At 49.0% G+C, this 24,504-nt stretch overlaps 1 protein-coding gene across 2 annotated transcripts; it reads left to right on the top strand.

Annotated features, from left to right (window-relative positions):
* Positions 1-913: 913 nt before the first annotated feature.
* Positions 914-11,135, top strand: NDUFS7 (NADH:ubiquinone oxidoreductase core subunit S7). 2 transcript variants are annotated; one of them, XM_085638588.1, is made up of 8 exons: positions 4,444-4,570; positions 6,424-6,460; positions 6,942-7,010; positions 7,505-7,634; positions 8,432-8,611; positions 9,416-9,462; positions 10,525-10,613; positions 10,725-11,135. In XM_085638588.1, exons 1-8 carry the CDS (start codon positions 4,555-4,557, stop codon positions 10,820-10,822), a joined length of 666 nt encoding a protein of 221 aa, XP_085494714.1. In that variant the 5' UTR covers positions 4,444-4,554; the 3' UTR covers positions 10,823-11,135. The 2 variants fall into 2 exon arrangements, with proteins under 2 accessions (XP_085494713.1, XP_085494714.1); XM_085638587.1 differs by lacking the exons at positions 4,444-4,570; positions 6,424-6,460 and adding an exon at positions 914-1,099.
* Positions 11,136-24,504: the final 13,369 nt, after the last annotated feature.

Here is a 24,504-nt window from a genome sequence, read left to right as displayed (position 1 = left end):
GTGGATGCTGTATTCCTTTCAGGGTTCCTTTGCTGTATTGGGGGATAATTCTCTCTCTCCCTGTTTTTTTTTCTTTCTTTGGAGCCTTCATCTGTCCTTCTTTTGAAAAGGGACATTAGCTGCCATCCCTTTGGCCCTGATTGCAGGCTCCAACAGTCAGTCCTCCATTTGCTGCAGGCTTGTGCCTTTAACCATAGTCATTTTCTTTTTTCTTGAGTGTGTTACCGCACAACGGCCTCTAGATGGCAGTTTTATTGTATTTGAAAGTCCAACAGCTTTCTGATGCTGCGGGCCTCCTAGTCACTGGAGCCACTACACCTGCTGGACAGGCCATGCCCTGCTTCTCGTGTTTCACCAGTGAGGGGCTATGGACTGCCACAGGTCTGAGCCTCTCACCCGCTGCCACACCTTGCACAAATCTTGCTGCCTTCCTTCCCCCATGTGAGTTGGCCTTCTCGCCTTACGTAACTGTAGAATTGCTCTTGAGGGGGGGGGGGGGGTGGAAGGTGTGCAGTCCTATCGTGCCACTTGTTACTCCTTGCACGGCACCGCCAGTTTCCTTAGCATCACCACAGTTACTCTCCTGCCAGACAGTGGTAGGCTAGAGGCCGCTTCTCTCGCTGCTTTGGCCTCACAAAGGCACTCCTCAGAGAGTGTACAGCTCCAGGAAAAAAACTGCAGGTACTTTCCCCAGGCAGGTACCTTTCTTTTCTGCTTTTTTTCTCACTTTATTCATGGGGCTCGCCGGAGCCTCACCTCCTGCTGGTGCGGCCCCGCTCTCAACCAGGCACTTCTTTCCTGCGAGGAGACAGCAGTTGTAGCAGGCTCTCTTCCCAGGACGTCCTCACTCAGCCTGCAGCTCTGCTCTCTCACCAGCAGTCTCTGGTGTCACTGGGCTGCACTGGGGCGGCCTAACTTCCTTTAGTGCCTGCCGGCCACGTCCGCACTCTTCCTGCGGGCGGGCACTGACGCCAAAGGCTGCTCCCAAACCACATGCCTAGGAGGCTCTCTCTTCGTCCAGAAGCCCCTTTGCATGCGGCAGCCTCCCGGGACACCCATAGGCGACCAGATGCCACAGGATGACTCCGTCTTCTCCCCGGTACGTGCTTTTTTTCCTTTTATTTCAATTGTGAGCAGGGCCCTTGCTGCCACACACTGCTCAGCGACCCTCCCACTCACTTCATACTTTCAGCCGCACACGAGGCAGTTCACCTGTTGTCTCCTCCTTCCTCTACCCACCACTGCAGCCTCTCTCACTTCACTAGCTGCACGGGGCTGGAGATGGCGCCAGAGACTGCTTGCTCCATTACAGGCAGAGTTCATCTTCCTCGAGGGGGCGGGGAGTGGGTAGCTACTCCACTCTCCGTCCTCCCCACATTAGGCTCACCTTCTGCCTCATGCTGTTCGGGGGCACTCTTTTCTCCGCCACAGCACCTTGGCACCTCTGTCAGCCTTCAGGCTCGGTGGGTCGTCGCTTCCGATGCGGGTGGGCTTCGCTTCGGCTCTTACATCACTTGGGGCTTCAGCAGGCTGGTGGCAGGGGCATGCCAGCAGGCTGGTGGCAGGGGCATGCCACCAGCTCCTCTATTCGCCACACGGTCTCTCACTCTTCGTGTGCCTCCACGCACTAGCGGGCACACCAGGTGCAGGGCGGGCTCCCGATCACCTCCTTCAACCCGGGGGCTCTTCACATGCACCCGCGGGCTGTTAGGCACGTCCTACGCCAGCTCACAGGGGGTGCCCTCAACACGGGCAGCAATCTCTCCCTTTCACAAAACTTCTGGGCTGCTGCACACACAGGCACATCCCACCCTCGTCGCCATTGTAAAGTGCAGGGCCCTAGGCCCTCACTCACTGATAATCATGACACACAGACACAGTACTGGGTTGGTAGAACTGGCCCAGAGCACGTGCGCCCGGCCCCTTTTATTGGCAGGGTCACATGTCCAGTGACGCCTCTGCTGGTTGGGTGTGGGGTGTAAGCCAGCTCTCGAGGAGTGGCTGGTGCATTATAACAACTAGACCGGTGATCAGCAGATCACTACAGGTACCAGTCGCGCTCAGCACCTTTTGTCCCCCAATTCTACACTTATCAGTGTTGACCAGGTATATATATATATACACCACATTGCTAAACACTTGTACCTGGTCGCAAAATCGTCTAGGTCCTTGGCTTTGGAAATAATCACTTAAACTATCAGACTAGGAATAAAACACTCTGGCTCTGATTTATAGAAACACTACAAATTACTTTTTTCAAAATCCTTCACACCCCCTTCCATCTCCCCTCTCTGAGCCTCTGCTCCCAGTCATCCAGCTGGATTGGACAGGACTGTAGCCTGGGACACGCCTGTAAACACAACTAGTGGTTAATGCTTTTAAGAAGAGGCCTCCCAGTGACTGATACCCCTAAAGCAGTGCTCCAGGGCCCAGCTCTGAGCATTGAGCAGCTGCTGCACAGGCTCTCCCCTTGCATTCATTTTATTTAATGCGTTTTTATATAGAGCGGACTTTACCCGAAGGTGTCGGAGCACTTCACAATAGGCAAAGTAATGATACATAAGGAGAAAAATTACAAGTGAGCATGTTACAAAAACAAACGTTACATGAGGCAATAGTGACAATTGTGCAAGTATCAAGAGCAAATAAAATACAAGAGGTAGCAAACGATACGTTACAAAAGGAAAAAGTGATGTGTGCAGGTTACAAGAGCATACAAAGTACACGTAGAGGTAAAAAAATTGCAATAAATGGCAGACACTCAAAACACTAAAACAAAAGTTACGTTACATGAGGCAGTGGTAGCCGATGTGCATGTATCAAAAGCAAACAAAATACAAGAGGTAGCAAACGATACGTTACAAAAGGAAAGGTGACGTGTGCATGTTACAAAAGAGTACAAAGTACAAGTAGAGGTATAATACTGCACTAAATGGCAGACACTCAAAACACAAAAACAAACTGGGAAGGCACTTCTATAGGCATGGAGAACAGAATTTCCTACACTGGAAGGACTTCCTTCAGAAAATAGAGGGCGTGAATTAAATTTGGAAGTGTCTTTGAAGGAGAGCTTTGAGGTCAGTTTTGAAGGCCTGGGAAGAGGTGGTGGTCCGAAGCTGAGGCGGAAGTGAGTTCCAGATTCTCACCGCGTTGCCTGAAAAGGATTGGGCCATCGATCTTTCCTTCTTGAAAGTGGGAGGTTCAAGCAATAGATTTTCTGCATTACGTGATGGTCTGGAGCCTCCAGAGAGTTTCAGTTTATTCACCAGGTAGCGAGGGGAGGAGTGCAAGGCTTTGTGGGTGATACATGCAGTCTTGTAGATAGATCTTGCCTCTATGGGAAGCCAACGGAGGGTGGATAAAATGGGTATGATGTGGTCGCTTCTTTTGGCCCCATATATGAAACGAGCTGTTGAATGGAGAACAGACTTCAGGGGGGAAAGGTGGGATTTAGGGAGGCCAGTAAGAAGAGAATTGCAGTAGTCCAATCTGGAGAGAACCAGCGATTGGACCAGGGTTTTAAAGTCGTGCTCCGGGAAGAAGCGACGAATCCCCCAAAGAAGGCGCAGTTGGTATCGAGTAGACTTTGCAATGGAATCGATGTGGGAGAGTAGATTGAGTTTTTTGTCGAGTATGACACCAAGGGATTTTGCGCTCTCGACAATGATAGGTTTATTGTTCAGTAGATTGATCTGATCCAACCATAATTGCACTGGGGAGGAGAAAGTGAGGAGGAGGAATTCTGTTTTGGAGGGATTCAGGATCAGTTGATGAGTTAACATCCAGTTTTGAATGGAGTCGAGAGTAGAGCTAAGGAAGGAGAGATCGTGAGTGGAGGCCACCTTAAAGTAGATTTGAGTGTCGTCCGCATATAGATGATAGTGGATCCCGGATTTACTCAGGAGATTTCCCAACGGTTCTAAATAGAGATTGAACAGTGTGGGTGCAAGTATAGAGCCTTGAGGAACACCTTGACTGACCGCTAAAGGAGATCAAAGACTTCGCTATTTTGATCATTTGGGATCTATCAGTTAGGAAGGAGGCAAACCATTTGAAGCATTCTGGGACTAGTGGACCTGTTTGCCTCATAACAGCTTTAGGGTTCAAGGAAAGCAGACCCTGCATCTCGTGGAGAACCCTGATCTTGTGTTTGCAGGGGAGAACCCCTGGTTCCTGTGTTATCGGTGGGGGGGGGGGGGGCTGGATCTCGTGGTATTGGGGAGGACCCCAGGATCCTGTGTTATCGGTGAAGGGGGGGGACACCTGGATCTAGTGCCATCGTGGAGGGGAGACCCCTGGATCCCGTGGTCTCGGGGACCCCTGGGTCTCGTGCTCGAGGCGCCGCCCTCTCCGGGGCTCTGCACAGACAGAGACGCCCCGGGTTCGCGCCGCAGGTGGCGCAGCCAATCAGCGCTCTGGACTCCGTCGCTTCCGGGTCACGGGCGGCAGAGCAGCCACAAGGACAGTTCTGACGGGGCCCGTCGCCGCACCGGAAGTGCTTCAGAGGATCTTCAAGGAGACCGGAAGCAGATCCGCAGGACGTCTGGACTGATCATGGCTGCGCTGCCCGGTGAGGGGAGGAGGGTTGAGGGGGCCAGAGACTGAAGAGGGTGTGGGTACCGGGGGTAGCGGGCGAGGGAGAGCAGGGGCTGAGAGTCTGGACAAAAGGGGGACACATAGGGCAGGGCGGGAGGACAAGCAGAGAGCGACAAGATTTACAAAACAAACAAGCATTGGCAGTGCCAGGTTTTAAAGGAATGGTGCATAGCAATGTAAAGATCGCGATATATATATATAAAAGCATTACAAGTAGACCGCGTGGGGCTGGATTGGTATTGTTGTGAAATCACAGAACTGTGGAATATTATTGCTGTAGGCTTCAAGGTGAGGCGAAAGTTACACTGTCAAGCCAGAGAAAAATAACAGAACGCATCTAGTTGTCCAGGACACCTAAATAGCCTTATAATGTGATGTTTGTGCCCCTGAAATGTCAAGCTCAAGCATCTGCATCAATAAACAAAATGATCACAGCCGTGTGGCGGGCCAGCACTTTTTTTTGTGGAAACACACAAAAGCAAAACATGTACCGTGGCTCCCAACATGGGGGCGGGGCCCAAGCCCCTCTAGTGGGGCTCACAAAGTTGTCCTGCAACTGCTGCGCTCTCAAGCCAGACCACAAAAACCGGGACATGTGGAATACACAGAGGGAGGAATATAGGTTGCTGTGACTTTTATTTTTTATTAGTGCATACTTATATAGCGCGAACTCGACCCGAAGGTATTGGAGCGCTTTACATAGCACCGTATTTACATGACACCTTCAGGCACGGGGAGATTAAGTTTTTTGCCCAGAATCACAGGATGTGGACGCGACCCCGAGGCTCGAACCCTGGTTTCCTGCACCAGAGGCGGCAGTTTAAGTCGACGGACCACATCCTCTCCCAAGGGGACCTTGAAGGGCTACCGGGGCACAGTCCACAAGTATGATACCGAACACTGTTGTAAATGTTGCTCCGTTTGTTTCACTGCAGAAAGGTTTGGCTGGCCCACGGAAAATATTATAGATGGTTTTCTTTGCGTTCTGGGACTTGTAGTCATGTGTGCTTCAACACCATTTGTTTCCCGAACCAAACTCGTCACTGCCACCTCCTGGTGCATCTTCTGAAACAGAGAGGCTTTGGAACTTAAAAGAGACGTTTTAAGGTGTTCTTTTCCCGTTTATGTCTCCTGTGGCCCCACGCCACACATCTGCCATGGAGGCCTTGAGCAGAGAGTGCATTGGATCCCTGCAGTGTGACCTTTGCAGTGGGGCAAGGCCCTTGTAGTAGGCAGGGATCACATTGCTTGACCTTCAGTGTGACGCTGCTGCCTCAGTAGGGAAATGCCATTAACAGTTGGCTGTCTGTGGAGTAAAAGATCAAATATAAACCTTAACATGGATTTTTCCCCAGTAACTTAAAACACAGACCACTTCCATATAACCCAGACTGAACACAACGGCCCAGTATCCGATGTCTTCTGACGCCATCAATGATTCACAGACAGATGCTGGTGGTCGGATAATTGCATGACCTCAAAGAACCCTGTGGACCGCTTTACCAGACCAACAAATGCTTTAAGAGGAGCACCTGCCCTTCAGAAAACAGTGAAAGACCTGTCTTTTCTAGTCTGGAAATACGGTCTCGTCTCAATGCACGTGAAGCTCATGGGTTCATAGCGCTCTATAATTGATGATTTTGTCGATGGTGTATCGAGGAGGGGGTGGTGTTCAAGGATGTCGTCTAAAGGTGCATGGGTATTGTACTCTCTGATGTACTATGGGGACAGGGAAGTGTGTCTATCAGTGTGGTTTGAGTAGACGAGGGAGGGGAGTATTTCGCCCAGTGGTACACGGTGTCTTTTAACCACCTTATTTCTTTTCAGTGCCTCGCCTGGCCCGGTTGCACGCTCTGACCTTCAGGTAGGAATCTGCCTCTGAATCCCTGCTGGAAAGGAGGAGGTGGGGGGCACTTGAGCTTACCACACAACGCTGGTAGTGTGCACTTTGGTACTGAAGCAATGTAGGAAGGAGTTTGCATCCAATCCTGGGCTTCATGCGAGTGGAGCCAGGTGTTTGAGTGACTCCACCTCTGCTCTTTGTCTGTGCAGGCATTGAGGCCTTTGTGCAAGCCAGCACATCTCTCCTGTAGTCATGACCTCCGTAAACTCTAATAACCTTTAAACTTAGAGCACAAAAATGTTTGGTACAGATCTTCCACTGGGACACAGTGGTGAAATACATTAATTAGCCTGCTGGTCAGTACCGAAGTCCAACTATCCCGCCAGTCTTTTAGGCCCTTTGCTGTTATCTGTATTTACACCTGCCCACCCCTCCTGCCATGTTCCATGAATCTGTTTCTTCCTTCAGTCTCCTCACATCTTCTCTCTACCATCTGTTTCAGGCCTGGGTCCCTTTCTTTGCTACACAATGTGCTTTGTCGTCCGACTTCTTCAGTGGAACATGGTACCAGGTAATTCCTTTCACTGTCTCATGCCAGTCAGTTGTGCCGGTATGTGGTTGGGAGTGCCAGTGTCTAGGCTAGAGTGTGGCTGGAGGGATGTCGGTGAGAGGCCTGGGACGGTGCAGACAGGAACGTCTTTATTATTGGGAAGATGGACAGACAGCGGGTGGATTAGTTGACTGATGGTGGACCATATGAAACATGTGGATCAGTCACTACTATTGGTTCTAATGTTAAATGGGGGATTCTTTCCGCACATTGATCACTCTTGGAGTGGATGGGCGGGTCCTTGCTGCCCACTGCTGTATATCAATAGGGATTCTTATTTCACACAACACTCTGAGAGCAAGTGGGAGTGGTTGCGCTACTCTGCACACTCCAATATTCAAAGCTTTCATTGCTGCATGTGCCTCTGTCTGGGATGAATCCCTAGGCTGTTATTAAAGCGGTTTCTTTCTGTATGTAACACCCTTTCACACGTTCTTTTTTTTCCTTCATGTTAGGCATCAGAGTTCAGCTGTAGCTCCCGCCCAGAAACCAGCAGGGTCTCTGGCACCAAAATCAGCACTGCCCAGCAGCAGAGGAGAGTACATTGTTACCAAATTGGATGACCTGGTGAACTGGGCACGCAGGGTGAGCACTGGTGAGACTGGTGCCAGGCAGATAGTGCCGGGTACTAGGATGGTTGGTACTAGGTGCAAACGATGAGCGCAGAGAAGTCTGATAACAGCTACGCGAGATGAGTGCTTAGATGCCAGGAGGACATGGTTGGTACAGGAAGAGTCCTGGGAGAATGGGCGAGCGCTTGGGTGCAGGATTAGTGCTGGGGGTGGGTTGAAAGGTTTTTAATGGAGTACTGAGGGCAGGAAATAGGGTCCCAGGACTCATTGGAACAGAGTGTGGTGGCGCAGCTGTGAATCCAGGGGCGTGCTTAAATACTGAGAAATGCAGGAAGTTTAGCTGAGGACTGGTTTACTCGGGGTAGGAGTGAGGGGGTTCTAAAAATCCAGGGAAAGTGATTGGAATCTGGGCTTAGAGAATCTAGGCGGAGGTCTCAAGCAGATGCAATGGGCTCAGTGCCTTGATATTTTGTTTATAGCGAGAAGGAGATGCTGTGCCAGTCCCGTCACAGGGCTCCACAGTGGATTGTTTTGCATTCCCTTTACTTTTGCATTGTTTCCCTCTATTCTTACTCTTCTTTACACCCTCTGAAGATCATGTTATTTTTTTTTTTTTGTGTACCTTCCTCATTAATACCCACTATCTTTGCCCTTTCCCTGTTTTTTTCTCTCTGACCCCTTTTCCTCACTATACCACCTATCCGTGCTGTCCCCCTGGCTCCCTATAATCCTTTCGCCTATATCGTTTATCACTCATACCCATCTTACCTCTGTATACCACTTTTATTGTTTGTGTCACTTTCTCTGCAGAGCTCTCTCTGGCCCATGACGTTTGGCTTGGCATGCTGTGCTGTGGAGATGATGCATATGGCCGCCCCACGTTACGACATGGATCGCTTTGGTGTGGTTTTCCGCGCCAGTCCACGCCAAGCTGATGTTATGATCGTGGCTGGAACTTTAACAAACAAGATGGCACCTGCTCTTCGAAAGGTGAGCTCTTTACTCGCCATTGACTCCCCGCCACCTCCAACATGGATCACGGATGTATGCACTTCCTCCTCCACTCTGATTCAGATTTCTTCTGGGTGACGGTAGGCCCTCTCACACCAACCCCCTCAGCATCACTACTGCGTGATGATTCCTCCCCCACTGGATAATTACTGGTGGCTGGAGGATGATTTGCACCCTCTTTCTTCCCTCTGGATTATTGCTGGGTAGAGTTTTTTCTTCCACCAGTCTTTCGCCTGCTCAGTACTCCAGCCCCCTGCTCTCGTAAAGCCAGGTGGTGCTTGTGACCCGGGGCACATGCATTATTCTGCTGCATGTGGCAACAAGTGACTCTGCTCATGCTTGGTGTGTTGGTTGCTGTGCTCGTGTACAGTAGCACATATACATCATGCTCCCTCCCCATCCCTCTCTTTCTCCTGTGCTGTCCTGAGATCACTCCCTTTCGTTCCCTTTCATGCCACATACTCCCTGTGTTTTTCCACTCACCCACTGCACAGCGCACCATTGTGTTGCACAGCGCACCATTGGTTTGAAGCTAGGTTTGTATTTTACAAATCCCATATACAAAATGGAAGGAGTTTGTTGTGTCCCAATGCGTGTTGGGCGAGTTAAGTTGGTGTTTGTGTCCTGAGTGCTCATACTTTGTCTGGTGCCCAAGGTTGCACTGGCATCAGCAGTCCTCCTCTTGCTGCTTATGTTGATGAAACTGTGCCCCGTTATGCGGGAGCTGGAATGGGAGAGAGATGCCTTGTTGCTGTGAGCTGACTTTCTGTTGCCTCATTGCAGGTTTATGACCAGATGCCAGAACCTCGCTACGTCGTGTCCATGGGCAGGTAAGAACTCTGTTGATTGACTGCTTGTGACGAGGAGGTCCTGCTAGGAAGGGATCGTAGCCTTGGGGAGATGTGCTGCGTGATTGTTAATTGTGTGACACGATGTTCTAATTCTGGTGAACTCCGTCTTGAACCCATGTCAATGAAAAGGTGCTAATGCCACCTGTTCCCTTCCCCCAAAATTACAGCAGGAAGTGGTAGATCTTGTAACCTCCTTCTGGCAGTAACCAAAGGATGCAGATGTGGAATTGTATCGCTTGTGTGCAGCTAAAAAGGACTCTCTCTATATCTCCATTGTCTTGGTTGACCAGTTACTTTGAAGAACTCAGCAGTGGGTCCTGGCTGCTTGAAAACAATTTTTTAAATGATATTTTATGATTAAGCAGATCAGATCCACAAGACTGTTGACTCTGTTCTTCTGAATTTGGGAAAGCTTTACTTAAAGGTACAGAACATCCCTCTATTCCCTTTCCTTGTCCAGTGTTGGATCCTGAGCAGGCTGTGCCTTGCTGGAGAGTTGGTTGCTGAAGGCTCCAGTCCCCTCTTTTACATTTGGGAATGTGTTGGTTACGCAGGACGTTGGCCCCTGATTTGATGTCTGAGCTACAGTTAAGTGCATAGGACACTGGGAAAGGGTTGGGCACTGAAATCTCCAGTCCCTACTTTATAGCTGTGACAGTATTGCAGAACATAATAAAATATTGGGGGCAGAAGCCATCTGGCTTTAGCTGCGTCTCTGGGAAGTGTTGAGAACACAGCATGTTTGTCCATAACTGCTCCTCTGGGATGCAGAGAAGTGCGTAGACCACACGCCTTATCCCATGTCTGGGACAGTGTTGAATGCGACCTCCGGGCCACGATTCCACTTTGGAGAGAGTTGGTTGCGAAAGCCTCCAATCATTTCTCCGTGGCTGGAAGACTGTCTCTGGCTGAGGACATTGGCCCCTTATCTTTTGGCTTGTAGCATTGGGTGCAGGCGACACCATGTCTTTGCTCTACGTCTGGGCGGGGATTGAGTGCTTTCGGCTCCAGTTTCTTACTTCATGTCTCTTCCTTCCTCAGCTGTGCAAACGGTGGAGGTTATTACCACTACTCCTACTCCGTGGTCCGGGGATGTGATCGCATCGTGCCCGTCGACATCTACGTACCAGGTGTGAGATATGGATTTGAAGGCAGTAATTTGCATAAACCTGCTTGTATTTGAGGAATGGGTTATAAACCAGGAGCACTCACTAACATCACACGCTGGTATCTACCCCCAGGTTGTCCACCCACGGCCGAAGCTCTCCTCTACGGAATCCTCCAGCTTCAGAAGAAGATCAAGCGGGAGAAGAAATTAAGAATCTGGTACCGGAAATAGCTTCGGAACAATCTCGTTTGGATGTTTCTGATCCCAGACAGTTATTTATCGAAGGAACTTGCTTGAGTTCGCTCCTGAAGTCACTGACCACACATTTCTGCCTCTTTTGTGCAGTGGTTTGCGGACTGCATGTTTTGTAGCTCTCTGGTCAGCAGCGGCTGCAGTGTCGAGGGGAGGCTGCAGTGCTACAGGAGGTAGGGGTCGCTGTGTTCTGGCTTCTTGCTTTGGGGGTTCATAGTCTGTCCAAGGTATTGCCACCCCAAAATGTTGTATTGCAGTGATTCCTCTACATGAATAAAGTGTTCCTCGAGTTCCTGCCTGGTCAACATTCAGATAAATGCGTGTTGTGTCCTGGTGTGTGATGTTGTTTGCAACAATATCATGCCATGGTTTTATGTGTGGAAAGGGCATGTTCTTCCGCCCTCTTCCTTCAAGAGGGAAGCTTCTATTATATTGCCTCAAACTTTGATAAACATTTAGTTCAGCCAGGAGGTTTCAGACTCAGCCCCTTGCTTTTCTTGCCTGCATGTGATGCAGGACAGGATGGCCTCAGTGTGTGCAAAGAGCCATGAACCCTATGATCCTGCTGTTTCATGGCTGTTGCTCAGCGCTTAAAAGGCCGGTTGTGAAAGATTAGGGAAATTATGAGATTTTTGTTTTAGATTAACAATTGGTATTAATTTGAGGAAAAAGAAAACAAAGCATGGAGACTCATCCTGCCAACAAGACGGAGGCACAAGAGAAAGTCGGTCCTTGCAAGGGGCGTGCTCACAGGCAGTCAGTCTGCACACTATTTTCCTGATCTGTGAGCTTGTGCTTGGTAGAGAAGAATTAGACGGTTCAGGGAGTTAAATGTTTGCTCTCGACTCCCATAAGCTGATAGTAACAAGCGGAGTCTAGGCAAGCCTATCACAGCCACCCATCCTTCTGGGGCCGGCAATATTAGAACCAGCCAAATGAGTTACTTTATGTGCTATTATTTACAGCGCGCGGATGTGGCAAAATTGCGGTAGAAAAGACTATGTAATAACAAATGAAAAGACGCATAAAGATTGGACTATGTGGTAAAGGGGGAGAGACTGAAGGTGGTGAAATAACATGTAACACATTGTTGCTCGATGTAGGTGCTTCAGAGCCTTGTTTCGGGGGCATATTTGAACTTTGCAAGGAGCTTGGGGAGAGGAAGCGTCCAGGAAGATAGCCAGTGGTAACCAGGTCAGGCTGAAGGTAGATGTGGAGGGTTCCTTGTGAGGGAGGTCTGTTCCTTGGCTAGTGGGTGCAGCGAGCAGGTGCCAGGGGTTCTTTGTTTTCCACATGCTTGTTATTGTTTGTAACTATAATCCTACCATGGTTGCGTAGGATGTGCTTCGGGGCAGCCTTAAAGGCAGAGGCTTTGTGGGTGTTTTTAGTTCTAGATTTAAGAGCGATAAATAACTTGTCCTTCGAGTCACCAACCAAGTTATGGTCTTCTGTGAATGTAAAGACGTTTGAGGTTGTAGATAGTTCTGGTTGTGTAAGTTAAAGCTAATTTATAGACCATGGAAAAGTATGAATGGTGAGTTCCAACAGTAGGCTTACAGTAAATGCCTTTTCTTGAACCTGTCACTCTCTGGATGTAGTTGTATACTTTGTTTAACTTCTCTCCTGATGTAATGGGCAAGAAGTGCAGAAAATTCGGTATCATTGCATTTATTTACCCATTGACGTATTCCGCTGTGGTATAAGAAGGTGCGGGTGAGTGCCTGGCCGGCAGTTGTGTCAGTGTGACCCCAGGGGGGGGTTCATATTGTTTGTGGATAGGATTCCCTGGAGTCTGTTGACCTTGGATCAGGTATTTTAAATATGAGCGTGACCCTAGCCCCGGGGTATTTGAGCAGATCTTTAGCCGCTTTTAAATGCGAGTTGGTACGGAACACAGAGCACTTTGAAGGAAAACAAACAATGATCTCCTTCATGGCCACAGGTTTGCGCGCTCCTTGCACTCAACGCTGATAAACAACAGAGCAGGGCTGGGTGTTTTTTGGCACAAAAGGTTTTGTATCTGCTTTGGGAATGAGGGTGAAGTTACCTCCTCAGAAGTTTCTCTATGATCTCTCATGCAACAAAAGTAGAGTCTGCAGTGTGGGCAGCTGTGAAGTCATCGTGAAGTCGAGTAGAGTGTTGTAGGATTCTATGGGAAAGCAAGATCTTGTCTTGGGATCTTTGGGCAAATTGTGCTTTCTGGGCAACGTCTAAGGTTTGGATTTTAGTTTCTGTCTCAGAACCTGGAGTCCCTAAGCAATATACCTGGATTATCGATTTACTCCATTTGAGCACTTGCATCTGCAGAAATGGCAAACTCAAGATTTATTCCTGGTGGCGGTAAATGTATGGGGCTCGACTACAGCATGGTTCAGAACTCGCAATAACTGTGTCTGCCTATAGTAATGCATTCTCAGCACAGAATGTAACACATTTTAAACGTATTGTCTGGCTGATTCTGGTCTTTTGAGACCTAGAACACGCTTGCTGCAGCTGCTACATCGCCTCAAGGAATCCATCTCAGGATCTTTCGTCTTTTAATACCAGTTGAAACGGATTCCTTTGGCGTTTATTTTCTGTTCATACCCTGCCGGCCATCTCTCGAGTATGGCCACAACTCCCTCGTGCACTTTTACGGCAGCAAATATTACTTTAGTCTCGAACGACAGACTTCAGACAAGAAGTGGGGCAATGTCAAGGATTTTACCCTCCTTGCATCCCGGAAAGCCGAATAGTTTGTGCATAAAGAAGTGGTAATTATGGCCTTAAATATTCCAGTTTTTGGGGAAGGGATTTGCTTGTGTGTCCGCTCCCTTCATGCTTTAACATACAAACTTTTGTCGCCTACACTAAGAAAGATGAGCAAGCAACATGGGTGGAATGATAGCGAGCTCCAAGGTTGATTTTGTGGACACACAACACCTCTGGTGTTGTCTGTTAAGATGCCTGATATTAATAACTTCCTCTGGTTACCACCTGCTTGTGGTTCGATAATACGTTTTTTCCCATCTCGAGTAACCTTTAGTGCTTGCCTCCATCAGCAGGTCTTTGCAAACGACCGATGACCAGAATTCATTGCTGAACTGAGGACAATTCAGGTTTTTGTGACGAGCTTGAGTCTAGCTGCATCTGGAGAGTCTCCCTGAGCCCAGCTATAGGTTGGGGTGGTAGAGAAAGGAGCCCTGATCCAGGTGGGTGATTGGTCCTCCTGCCTTCTTCGGTTAGTGTTGCATCAATATGTGCTTGTTTACAAATTGCCAGTTATTCTTGGTTGGCAGGAACACAGTTTCCATGTGATGCTTTCACATGAGTGCCATCCTCTCTGTCAGAAGCCGGGGTAGCTTTGCTTAAGTGTGTGCATGTTTCTGAATGTGAAAGCTTTGTTATATTGTTGCATATATCCACACATACCAGAAACTTTTTTTGCCGTCTCACATGTCATTTAGACTTTGTCTTCTGATCTCGTGCCAATTTCCGCATTAACTTTAGTTGACAATTAACCATAGGCCAGCCCATTTTATCTGTAGATTATCTCTCTTCGAGGCCAGTTTCTCTTTATAACAATTTTATTGACAGTTTCAGATGTACCCACACAATGCACTAATATTTCTAGGCGCAAGCATTTGCCATTTTCTGCTCGCACATAACGTAAGCAGCCTATACAGATTTCACATCCCTTGTATGGATACCTATCGCCAGTAGGCCCATCGGGGAGATGAAAGGTGAGCTTTACCGAGAGTTGCATCTCCTGGCTTTGTTCTGCGTCCTTAGAGGAATGTGTGACCTTTTTTCATAAATACTTGAGAGAAGTTGGATGTGGGAGCCCTGCTCCAGCACCTTGCGCTTGAGGTGCCTTGTGCGCTTTGGTGCATAATTGCCTTGAACCAAAGATTTCAGAGCGAGGACTGTGGCTGTTCGATCCCAGTCAGATGGCATCAGAAATGGACATCTCACCAGCAGCATCTTTGAAACGGCACAGTGAGACTCTTGGTGTGGGTAGTTGTGGAGAATATCCTGTTACTGCTGGAGCCATACCCTACCTTGCACTGGGATGATCCCTGGATGTGTTGTCATGCCCTCCTGTGAAAGAAGACTATAAAGTTGGTGAGAATGCCTTTGTGCCGAGTGCTCCACAGTGGCGAAAACAAGTGTGAGGTAAGCAGCGAAGGGGGCTGAGAGGCTTTATATGAGAACAGTTCATATTTACAGAGATGGATGGACACGTCCTGAGTCAATGTCTAGTCGAACTTTCAAATGCCAGTCTGATCAATAAGGCCTATTGAACCCCAAGTGCGCCAAAGAGACGCCATCCACAACCCTGTCACCTAAGCAATGATCTCTATTTGAACCATTGGCCTCAAGGCAGTCATATGTTGCGGCACTGCCGGGGTTTAAATAAATGCGGATCAACCTTGAGAGGAGGATTGACTCGAAGACTGTCGTTGAGCCGAGTACTCCTAAGAGAAGAAGAATCTGAGAGTCACTTCGACGTACTCGTCACCGCCTTCTCCAGCAGCTGCATGGTCTACATGCTCCATAGCAGAGAAATAGAAAGAGGTGGAACTTGAGGGACGAGGAAAACTGCATGAGCCAACTGCAAGCTCCCCTCTCGCAGCCCAGAGAAAGCAGGCATCCCATCTATATGGGATTTCCATTTACCGTGAAGTGATGCAGGTAGCCAGGACAGTAGGAAATTGGAAGCTGTGTGATGCAGTTAATACAGGGGCCACCATGGAACTGGTGTATCACAAGCTCCATGTAGTTATTGAGCAGGTCCAAAGATTCATTGGCTTCAACCACAAGAATCTCGGTGAAAAGGTGGTCTGTAAATCGTGAAAGAGAGGAAGGCTTTTATTTACTCTTTCACAACTCCACTAGCTCCCCCTTGCATTGTCTCCAGCTGCATCTACAAAGCCATCATGACCAGGACCTGCACCTACCTGGCTGGCCACTTCACCACATCCGTGGTGCTTGGCACACCTGCAGGATCCTCAAAGTGGAGACAGGAAGGCTGCAGTGTCATCTCTGTATTCAAATCAACACGGTCTTCTTGACCCTCTTGAACAATTTGTCATGCCGCTGCCTCTATTCATGCCACCCTTGCCCTGGTCAGTGTTGTGCTTTTTCTTGTAATAGAATACACTCGCCGTTTGAATGTTGCATTTCCCTGCAGATGTTTAACCTCGCAGGGTTCGAATATACAGCTGCGTTGCAACAGGTGTTCCATTTTTCTCTTCAGTTGTGTACAGCGGGGTGGGGGGGGGGGGGGAGGAATCATTGCAACCTGCCGCCCGAACTTGTGTGAGATAGAGGTGTTTTAGGGGATGTTACACCGATCGTCCTAAGGGTGTTTTTTTTGCCTTGTGCCATTCCCCCCCCCCCCCCCCGCTGTATCTTTTTGTTGGCTTTAGGACTCTGAGCACTTTACAACTGCTAACCAGTGCTCAAGTGCATGTGCTTCTCCCCTAAACATGGTGACATTGGTATATACCTGATTGTCATATATAGTTTACCTGGAAGACCCTTGTAAAGTGGTATACCCTACACACAGGGCCTGTACACTAAATGCTTATAGTTGGCATGCAGCACTTGTCGTGCCACCCACACAAGTAGCCTTTCAAACCGGCCTCAGGCCTGCTATTTATTTATTTAGAAAGTTTTATATAGCGTGAACATGACCACAGAGGGTATCGGAGCGCTTTACAGATTATGCAAAAGGACGAGTACATGGAACAGACAAATAATCATCAAATCGACAGGTACATATATTTAGAATGTCCAACATTCTCAAGAACATAGCATCTAGGGCACAGAGCAGCGTCAAAAGGTCCGAGAGTCAAGGGGGAAAGGAAGACTGAGGCAGATATTTTTTCTTCAAGAGCTTTTTAACTTCTGATTTGAAAAGGGCAAAGGAAAGGATCACCCTGACTTCAGGGGGAAGAAAGTTCCAGATCCTTGGCGCCGTACCTGAAAAAGATCGATTATAGGTCTTTTTTTTTTTCTTGAATTTTTGTAGTTTGAGTAATAGGGTGCTGGCACTTCTAGAGGCTCATGAACCACATGAGAGCTCCAATTTCTGAGCAAGGTACATCGGGGTCTTGAGGTGGATAGCTTTGTTATTTTCAGCTGTATCCAAGCTTCATAGGGGAGCCATTTCTGAGCTAGCAGGGCAGGAGAGATGTGGTTGAATATTATTGTGCCCCTAACGAGCCTGGCTGCTGCATTGAGGGTCACCCTAAGGGGAGCCATTATCACTCTGGGCAGGCCACACAGTGTAGCACTGCCATAGTCCAGCTTTGCGATCACCAATGCTTCCATTGCAACCTTTAGGTCATGAGCAGGGAGATAAGGTTTGAACTTCCTAAGGATGCTGAGTTGGAAGTTCGCCCCTTTGGTGAGGGAACTGATATGTTTTTGCATGTTCAAACTCTTGTCTAGTATGATACCAAGTGAGGATGCCGAGTCAACGAGGTGAGGTCTGCAGTTAAGAGCCGTAAGCTGATTCAACCATTGTTCAATGTTCGGTGATTGCTTATGGGGTGAGATAAGGAGGAATTCTGTTTTTAGCGCATTTAGTTTCAGGTGGTTACGTGTCAGCCAGCTTTGCGTTTCCAGTAGGACTGAGTTAACGGACTGAATGTCCTATGGGAAGGTGATCTTCAGGTATAGTTGAGTATCATCCGCATGCATGTGATAGTGAATGCTGGATGATTTGAGCATTTCTGTTAGAGGCTCCATGAACAGATTAAAGAGCATGGGAGAGAGTGCTGAACCTTGGGGAACCCCCAGTGTAACCGGTGACAAATGGGACAAGGATTGGTTCACCTTAAAGCGTTGGGATCTATTCAGGAGGAACGAAGAGAACCAATTAAGCACAGGCCCAGACAACCCCATCCTATGTTCCAGGAGGTCAATTAGGTTATCGTGTTTGACAGTGTCAAATGCTGACGAGAGATCAAGAAGGATCAGTAGGCACGACTCCTTGTGGTCCAACATTCTTAACGCATCATCAACAATGTGCATTAGGGCCGACTCTGTGCTATGGCCCGAGCGGAAACCAGATTGGAAATGGTCCAGGAGTTGGAAATGGTCGATGTGGTTGCAGAGTTGGGCAAGCACACATTTCTCCAGGAGCTTTGCTAAGGTGGGGATGTCGGAGATTGGGCGGAAGTTATGAAGGTCCGAGGGATCCGCAGTAGGTTTCTTTAAAATCGGTAGTGACTTGACCCATTTTTAGGCAATCTGGAGTAACACCTTGCCGCAGTGATGCATTGACTATCGAATTGCCATTGAATGGCCTGTGTGTGTTTACTGCACATATACTTGGCATTTAAAACCTTGCCGAGCCTTAAGACTCCTCTTAATGAAACATAAATCACCACTAAGGCAGGCTCTAAGTGACCCTAAGGGCAGGGTGTTGTGTAACTTAAAGGCATGACATGTACTTTGAAGTTTTACATATCCTGAACCAATGCTGCTGCCATATTCATGGACACGGCAGAGGCAGGGAAAGAACCTGTGATGCTGTCAGATCCACTGCTGTGAGGCCTACTCCTTCCATAGACTAGCATTGGGGATTCCTTAAAATAACTTTTAAGCTGCAATTCCTAATTGGAAAGGAGTAGCTTGTTCGTGTTTAATATCTTTGGAATGGTGATGATAAATCTTCTTCAATGGTAAAGTTGGATTTACCACTACTATTTGAGAAATGTCACTTTTCAAAAGTGGACACTTCTCTGCTCTTAACTTTGCTCTGTGTGCCTTCAGCCTGTCTCCAATCCACGTACATGAAAGGTGCTTTGGAGTATAAGTATTAGGGATCTGGCCCTATCAAATGAGTACACTACTGGACCTGAATAAACTGCTGGAGTAAAGGTTGCTGTGCTGCAGGGTTGCCACTCTGCAGTGCCGGACTGTTCCAATGAACGGCTTCCCTGCTTTATTAAGCTGACCTCCCCCCTGCTAGAGGATCATGAATAAATCCCCAGAGTGACTCCAAGGGGTTGCTGCCTTGCTCCCTGTTTTCCCAGAGGACTCAGGGACATCAAAGACCTCACCATACCAAGATCTGCATTTTTAGGTCGAGCCTAGCAGTGCGCATGCGCTGCTTTGCGAGGCTTGATGTCGCTACTCGGGCTGTTAAGACCACGTCCACCACTTTCCATTTGTTTCTGCCTGTGCTTTTCGGAATCCCTTTATTTTTATTGGTAGAACAATGGTGTTTGTACCTCCTTTGGGTGTGTGTTTAAGGTTGTGGTGACTGGCCCTGTTACAGGTCGCCCTGCTAGTTGGCTTACTTACCTTTTGTTGGAGCACTCTTTTTTCCCCCCAATAGATTGGTCTTGTGCCATGAACACAGCTTTATCATGGCTGCGCCATATTTTTCAACACATATTTGATAGTGTTGTGGCTGCCTGGGTAGCAGACAGCGGGCACGAAAGCCGTAACCGTGCCACTTCTTTAAGTGGGCAGGAACACGAAGAAGCAGAGCAGGGCACCCCCCGATAACTATGAGCAACACTCCTATGACCTCGGCGGCCGCCATCAACCTGGAGACCACCTGCAGTGATACCACCGACACTCGCAGTGCAACATCCCTCAAACACGAGTCGGCCATCGCAGCCGGAGACCACCTGCAGTGATACCACCGACACTCGCAGCGCTACATCCCTCAAACACAAGTCGGCCACCGCAGCCGGAGACCCCCTGCAGTGATACCACCGACACTCGCAGCGCTACATCCCTCAAACACGAGTCGGCCATCGCAGCCGGAGACCACCTGCAGTGATACCACCGACACTCGCAGCGCTACATCCCTCAAACACGAGTCGGCCATCACAGCCGGAGACCACCTGCAGTGATTCCACCCACACTCGCAGCGCTACATCCCTCAAACACGAGTCAGCCATCACAGCCGGAGACCACCTGCAGTGATTCCGACAATCGCAGCGCTACATTCCTCAAACAAGAGTCAGCCATCACAGCCGGAGACCACCTGCAGTGATTCCACCGACACTCGCAGCGCTACAGCCCTCAAACACAAGTCAGCCATCACAGCCGGAGACCACCTGCAGTGATTCCACCAACACTCGCAGCGCTACATCCCTCAAACACGAGTCAGCCATCACAGCCGGAGACCACCTGCAGTGATTCCACCAACACTCGCAGCGCTACATCCCTCAAACACGAGTCAGCCATCACAGCCTGAGACCACCTGCAGTGACTCCACCAATACTCGCAGCGCTACATCCCTCAAACTCCCTCTGTATTTGACCGGCCTGCTGGCTTCACCCCCATTTTGCTGGGGGGATTCTTTCTTTAAACGAGGCATACAAACAAAGTGTCCTCGGTGCCTCCAGGAGAGGCGGGTTGTTGCCTAATAGCTGCACCGGTATTTACAAAGCATTGAAACTTTCTGAAGTGCTCGACTCGTCTAGTGACGGTCACTCTGAGCTAATCTGGGAGGGATGCGATAGGAACAGCTGGAAGGGATTCTGGGATATTGAGTTTTTATTGGCCTTCGGCTGAGGGAAAAGCGGCCATTTCACCAACTGGCAAAAGAAGCACAGGAGCAAGCTCTCGCGAGAGTTGAACCCACGCGGCCGCGCGCTCACTTGTTCTGGCCTCTTCAGTGTTTTATTGTTTACTTGCTTTGAGGGTAACGGGGCCCGAGGTGCGGCGACTGTCACTCGCCTCAGAGTTACGGAGGGGCGCGAGGCCGGTTTGAGAGAATGACTTCCAGGCCTGCAGGTCTGGGGAGGGATCAGCGCCTGACATGTGGCTCCACCGACCCTCCTCGGGCACGCCTCAGCAGTGCCTCCTCCCAGTGTTCCCGTGGCATGGCTCCTCATAGCATTGCACCCCCGTGTGTAATATGTGGTTGTAAATTACTTATGTTTAGAGGGGTGAGAGGATATTTTGAAGATAGTATTTTGTTTAAGGGGAGGAACATTTTTACTAAAAATTTATGTAGCTGTTAACGGACGGGATATTCTAGGTTGGTAGTATGCATTTTTATGGTATATGTATATATTTTTGTTTGTGTGATTGCTTCAACTGCTCATTTGTTTTATGGAAAGGGGGATGTGTAATATGTGGTTGTAAATTACTTATGTTTAGAGGGGTATAAGAGTTATTTAATGTTGGTTGCTTTAAGGAATGTAGTGTGTAGAATTCTTACTAGGTCATTAGAGAATGTTGGGATTGAATTGCATAACAGACGGGTGTGCTGGAAGGAGAAGGTCGTGGGTCTTTTCATCAATAAATCTCAAACTTCTTTCAAGGAAATAATCTACTTGATTTATTGGAAGAGTATTTACTACACCGTGCAGGGCACGGCGGGGGTTTGGAAGGAGCTGGCATTCCCAGGTTAGCAGAGGCGCCTCCGTAGGGAGGGAGGCCGGGGTCCCTCTCTACTGACCGGCATCTGGAAAACGCTGCACGGACACTCCGCCACCTCCTTATACTGAACGTCTGACGTGTCCTCACGTGCGGTAATGTACAGTGTGAACTCCTACCCCGCAACGACCAAACCTGTATCCTTGAGAGTCCTCAGATGGCCGGTCTTAAACCAAAGACCAGGACATTCTAAAAACATAGAAGTGGGACTTCAGTTTCACACCGAATGGCTGAACAAACGGCCCTAGCACACGCCCCGAGGGGCACTAAGCCTAAAAACATTAAATGCAACTTTAAACATGACATCTCTTTCACTAAATGGCTTCCTGCCAGGGCACAGAACTAATCCTGCGCTGCCTGGCACTCATGTAAACCTGGCCCCGCCTTGTTTCATTTGACTCTCTTTAAACTGAGACAAGAGTTACATTTTCTGAAAACTCAAGAAAAACATGCTGAAAACTAGGGACACCTGATCACCTAAACCTTCCTCCACCAGAATTTGTTTTCACCATATTAATCTCTGGACCGATCCAGTAAAAACATTCTTGTGGATCTGAATATTTCAGAAACCCACAGGACTACCTTCAAGAGGTCGGTCAGAGCCTGTTGAGTGACCGCTGACGACGAACTTTAGTAGGGACATAGGGAGCGAGATCAGAACACCCAATGTGACCCACAACGCAGAGGCGATCCGCTACACACCCGGCATTCACATGGAGGACGTTTAAAAGTTTCTCCGTTTAGATGGCAGAGACAGTGGTCGGGGAGACAAAAACGAGAAACTCCTGCACCGTTTGGCCACATACCCTATGGCCAATCGTATCATTCCGGAGGCCGTGCACCCAGAAGGTGTCACCCACTGCACCCCCTCAGCGATGGCCCAGAACCTTGCCGCTTACCTCTCCAAACTTTACTCGAGGCAAGAACCTGAGCTCTCCCTTTCAAGTCTGATCAACCAAACACACATGCAACTCCTGCGCTTAAACCAAGCAGATGCACTAAGCCTAGATCTACCTGTTACCCAAGAAGAGATCAGCGACGCTATATCGCGCTCCGCTCCGGGCAAAACCCCGGGTCCCGACTGCCTCCCTACCGAGAAATACTTGTCCCACATCTGCTGAACGTCTATGCCGAAGCGGCCAAAAACGGCTTGTTTCTGCTCAAACAGATGCCGCCACTATTGTGGTAATCCCTAAAATGCAACCTCCTTCGCCGCGCTGCGCACCGCCCTATCTCCCTCATAAACATGGAGGTCAAAGTCTTTCTTCGATTCTCGCCCATTGACTGAAACCGCATCTCTCCAAGTTTGTTCACTCTGATCAATGTGGATTCATGCCTTCTCGTGGCACCAGACCCTGCCTCAGGCGTCTCCATGTTGCCCTAGCGCATCGCCACTCCTTAACTCCCTACTTAGCGCTCCTTCTTGACTTCGAGAAGGCATTCGATTCCGTAAATTGGTGATACTTAGACAATGTCCTAACCGAGATGGGTATGGTCCAACATTTTCGGAACTTGGTCAAAATCTTATATTCCTGGCCACAAGCGCGGGTCTTAGTCAGCAGGGTACTCTTGGAGCCGTTCCCCATCGAACGGGGGACGAGGCAGGGCTGCCCCCTCTCGCAGCTCCTATTCGGCCTGGTGATGGAGCCCCTGGCATGCCTGGTGCGCTCGGCTGATCGTATTCATGGCTGGAGATGGCCCAATACTGCGGAGGACAAATTCACACTATATGCGGATGATGTCCTGATTTTCTTAGCGGAACCAGCCCAATCTGGTGCTCGCTGCCTTCGGGCTCTGCACCTCTTTGGGCAAGTCTCTGGTTTGAAGCTGAAATCCAGCAAATCCGTCTTGGTCTCTCTTCACCTGTCAAGAGTTTGTTTTGACTGGCAGTCCACGATCCCAATCGGAAGACACTCCTTCAAATACCTAGGAATCTGGGTAGCCCTGCTTCCCGACCTCACCTGGTCGCTCAATATTACCCCGTTGATGAAAAAAGCACGGGCTGATTTCCATAAATGGCAAACGCTACAGCTAAATCCCCAAGGAAGAGTTGCCCTCTTTAAAATTATGCTACGCCCCCGGTTCCTCTATGTGATCCAAAACACCCCCTTTCAATTCCCACAAACCTGGTTTAAGGAGCTTGACAGCTTAACTATTAAATTTCTTTGGGGCGGACGGAGACCTCGCTTGGCCCTATCCTAGTGCCGGATCCCGTCCTTTGATGGTGGTATGGGCATGACCGACCTCTACATTATTTGGCGACCCGTCTGCTCACGCTGCATGACTGATTTAACGGGGGCTGGTCGAACCCAGCCTTCAGGCTGGAACTGGGTGATCTGGGCCTATCCAGGATTCAGGTGATGATGTATGGCGCCGCCGTCCCCAAGAAGATGCCAGCGGTGACCCAGACGCTCATCCTGGTCCTGCACACCTCCTGACGAACAAACCGACCCAATACACTCCACTCTGGCAAGGGACCTGGCTTAGTGAGGTCCGTGGTCTAGAGGGATTCCGGCCATGGGACCTTATCGGCATCTCGGGGATGTGTGGGCGGGTGACCCAGCAGACTTATTCCATATGGGATGGGCCTGCCCGGTCATCTCGCGCTACTGGGGTTCCATAGAAAAGAATCTCACAGAGGTCCTGGGCTTGGAGTTCCCGCACAACCCCTTAAATATACCCCTCGGTATCACGGATGGCCTGGATGGCTCCCGGGCTGACAAACAATTCCTCACCACTGCCATAATGGCAGCCAAGCGAGACATCGCAGCTAGCTGGATAGACCCGAAGTCCCCTGGCATTTCGAAGAGGCGTAGACTGGCGCACAGCGCAATAGACACCGTTTTTTAAGGCCAAAGGGTGCCCAGCGAAATACCGTAAGGTCTGGGGCAGATAGATTAAGCATGTCTCCCTGTAAATGTATAATTATATAGGACTTGCAGTACTGTGTCATGCAGCCGTGGCTCCCCGTGCATGTAAATGGTAATCTCAGATGAATGTTGCGATATATTGTACTTGACTGCTGCTGGTAGTTTGTTTAAAAAACAATAAAATAGTTAATCAAAACAAATAGATGGCTGAGACAAATAGTATTTTTGTTCATAAATACACTTAATTTTTGCAGAGCTTGTGCATATTACATAGCATTTTTTTGGCTGGCATCCTAATGAATATTAAATGCAAGAGTATAAATTGCGTCCAAAATCTCGTGCTAGATACCTCGTATGGACCCCGGTGCCGGCAAGTTAACGCAGCTCAGTGCA

The sequence above is a fragment of the Triturus cristatus genome, chromosome 12 (assembly GCF_964204655.1).
Source record: "Triturus cristatus chromosome 12, aTriCri1.1, whole genome shotgun sequence".
In the NCBI taxonomy this organism is placed as follows: domain Eukaryota; kingdom Metazoa; phylum Chordata; class Amphibia; order Caudata; family Salamandridae; genus Triturus; species Triturus cristatus.
This window is presented reverse-complemented; position numbering and strand designations above follow the sequence as displayed.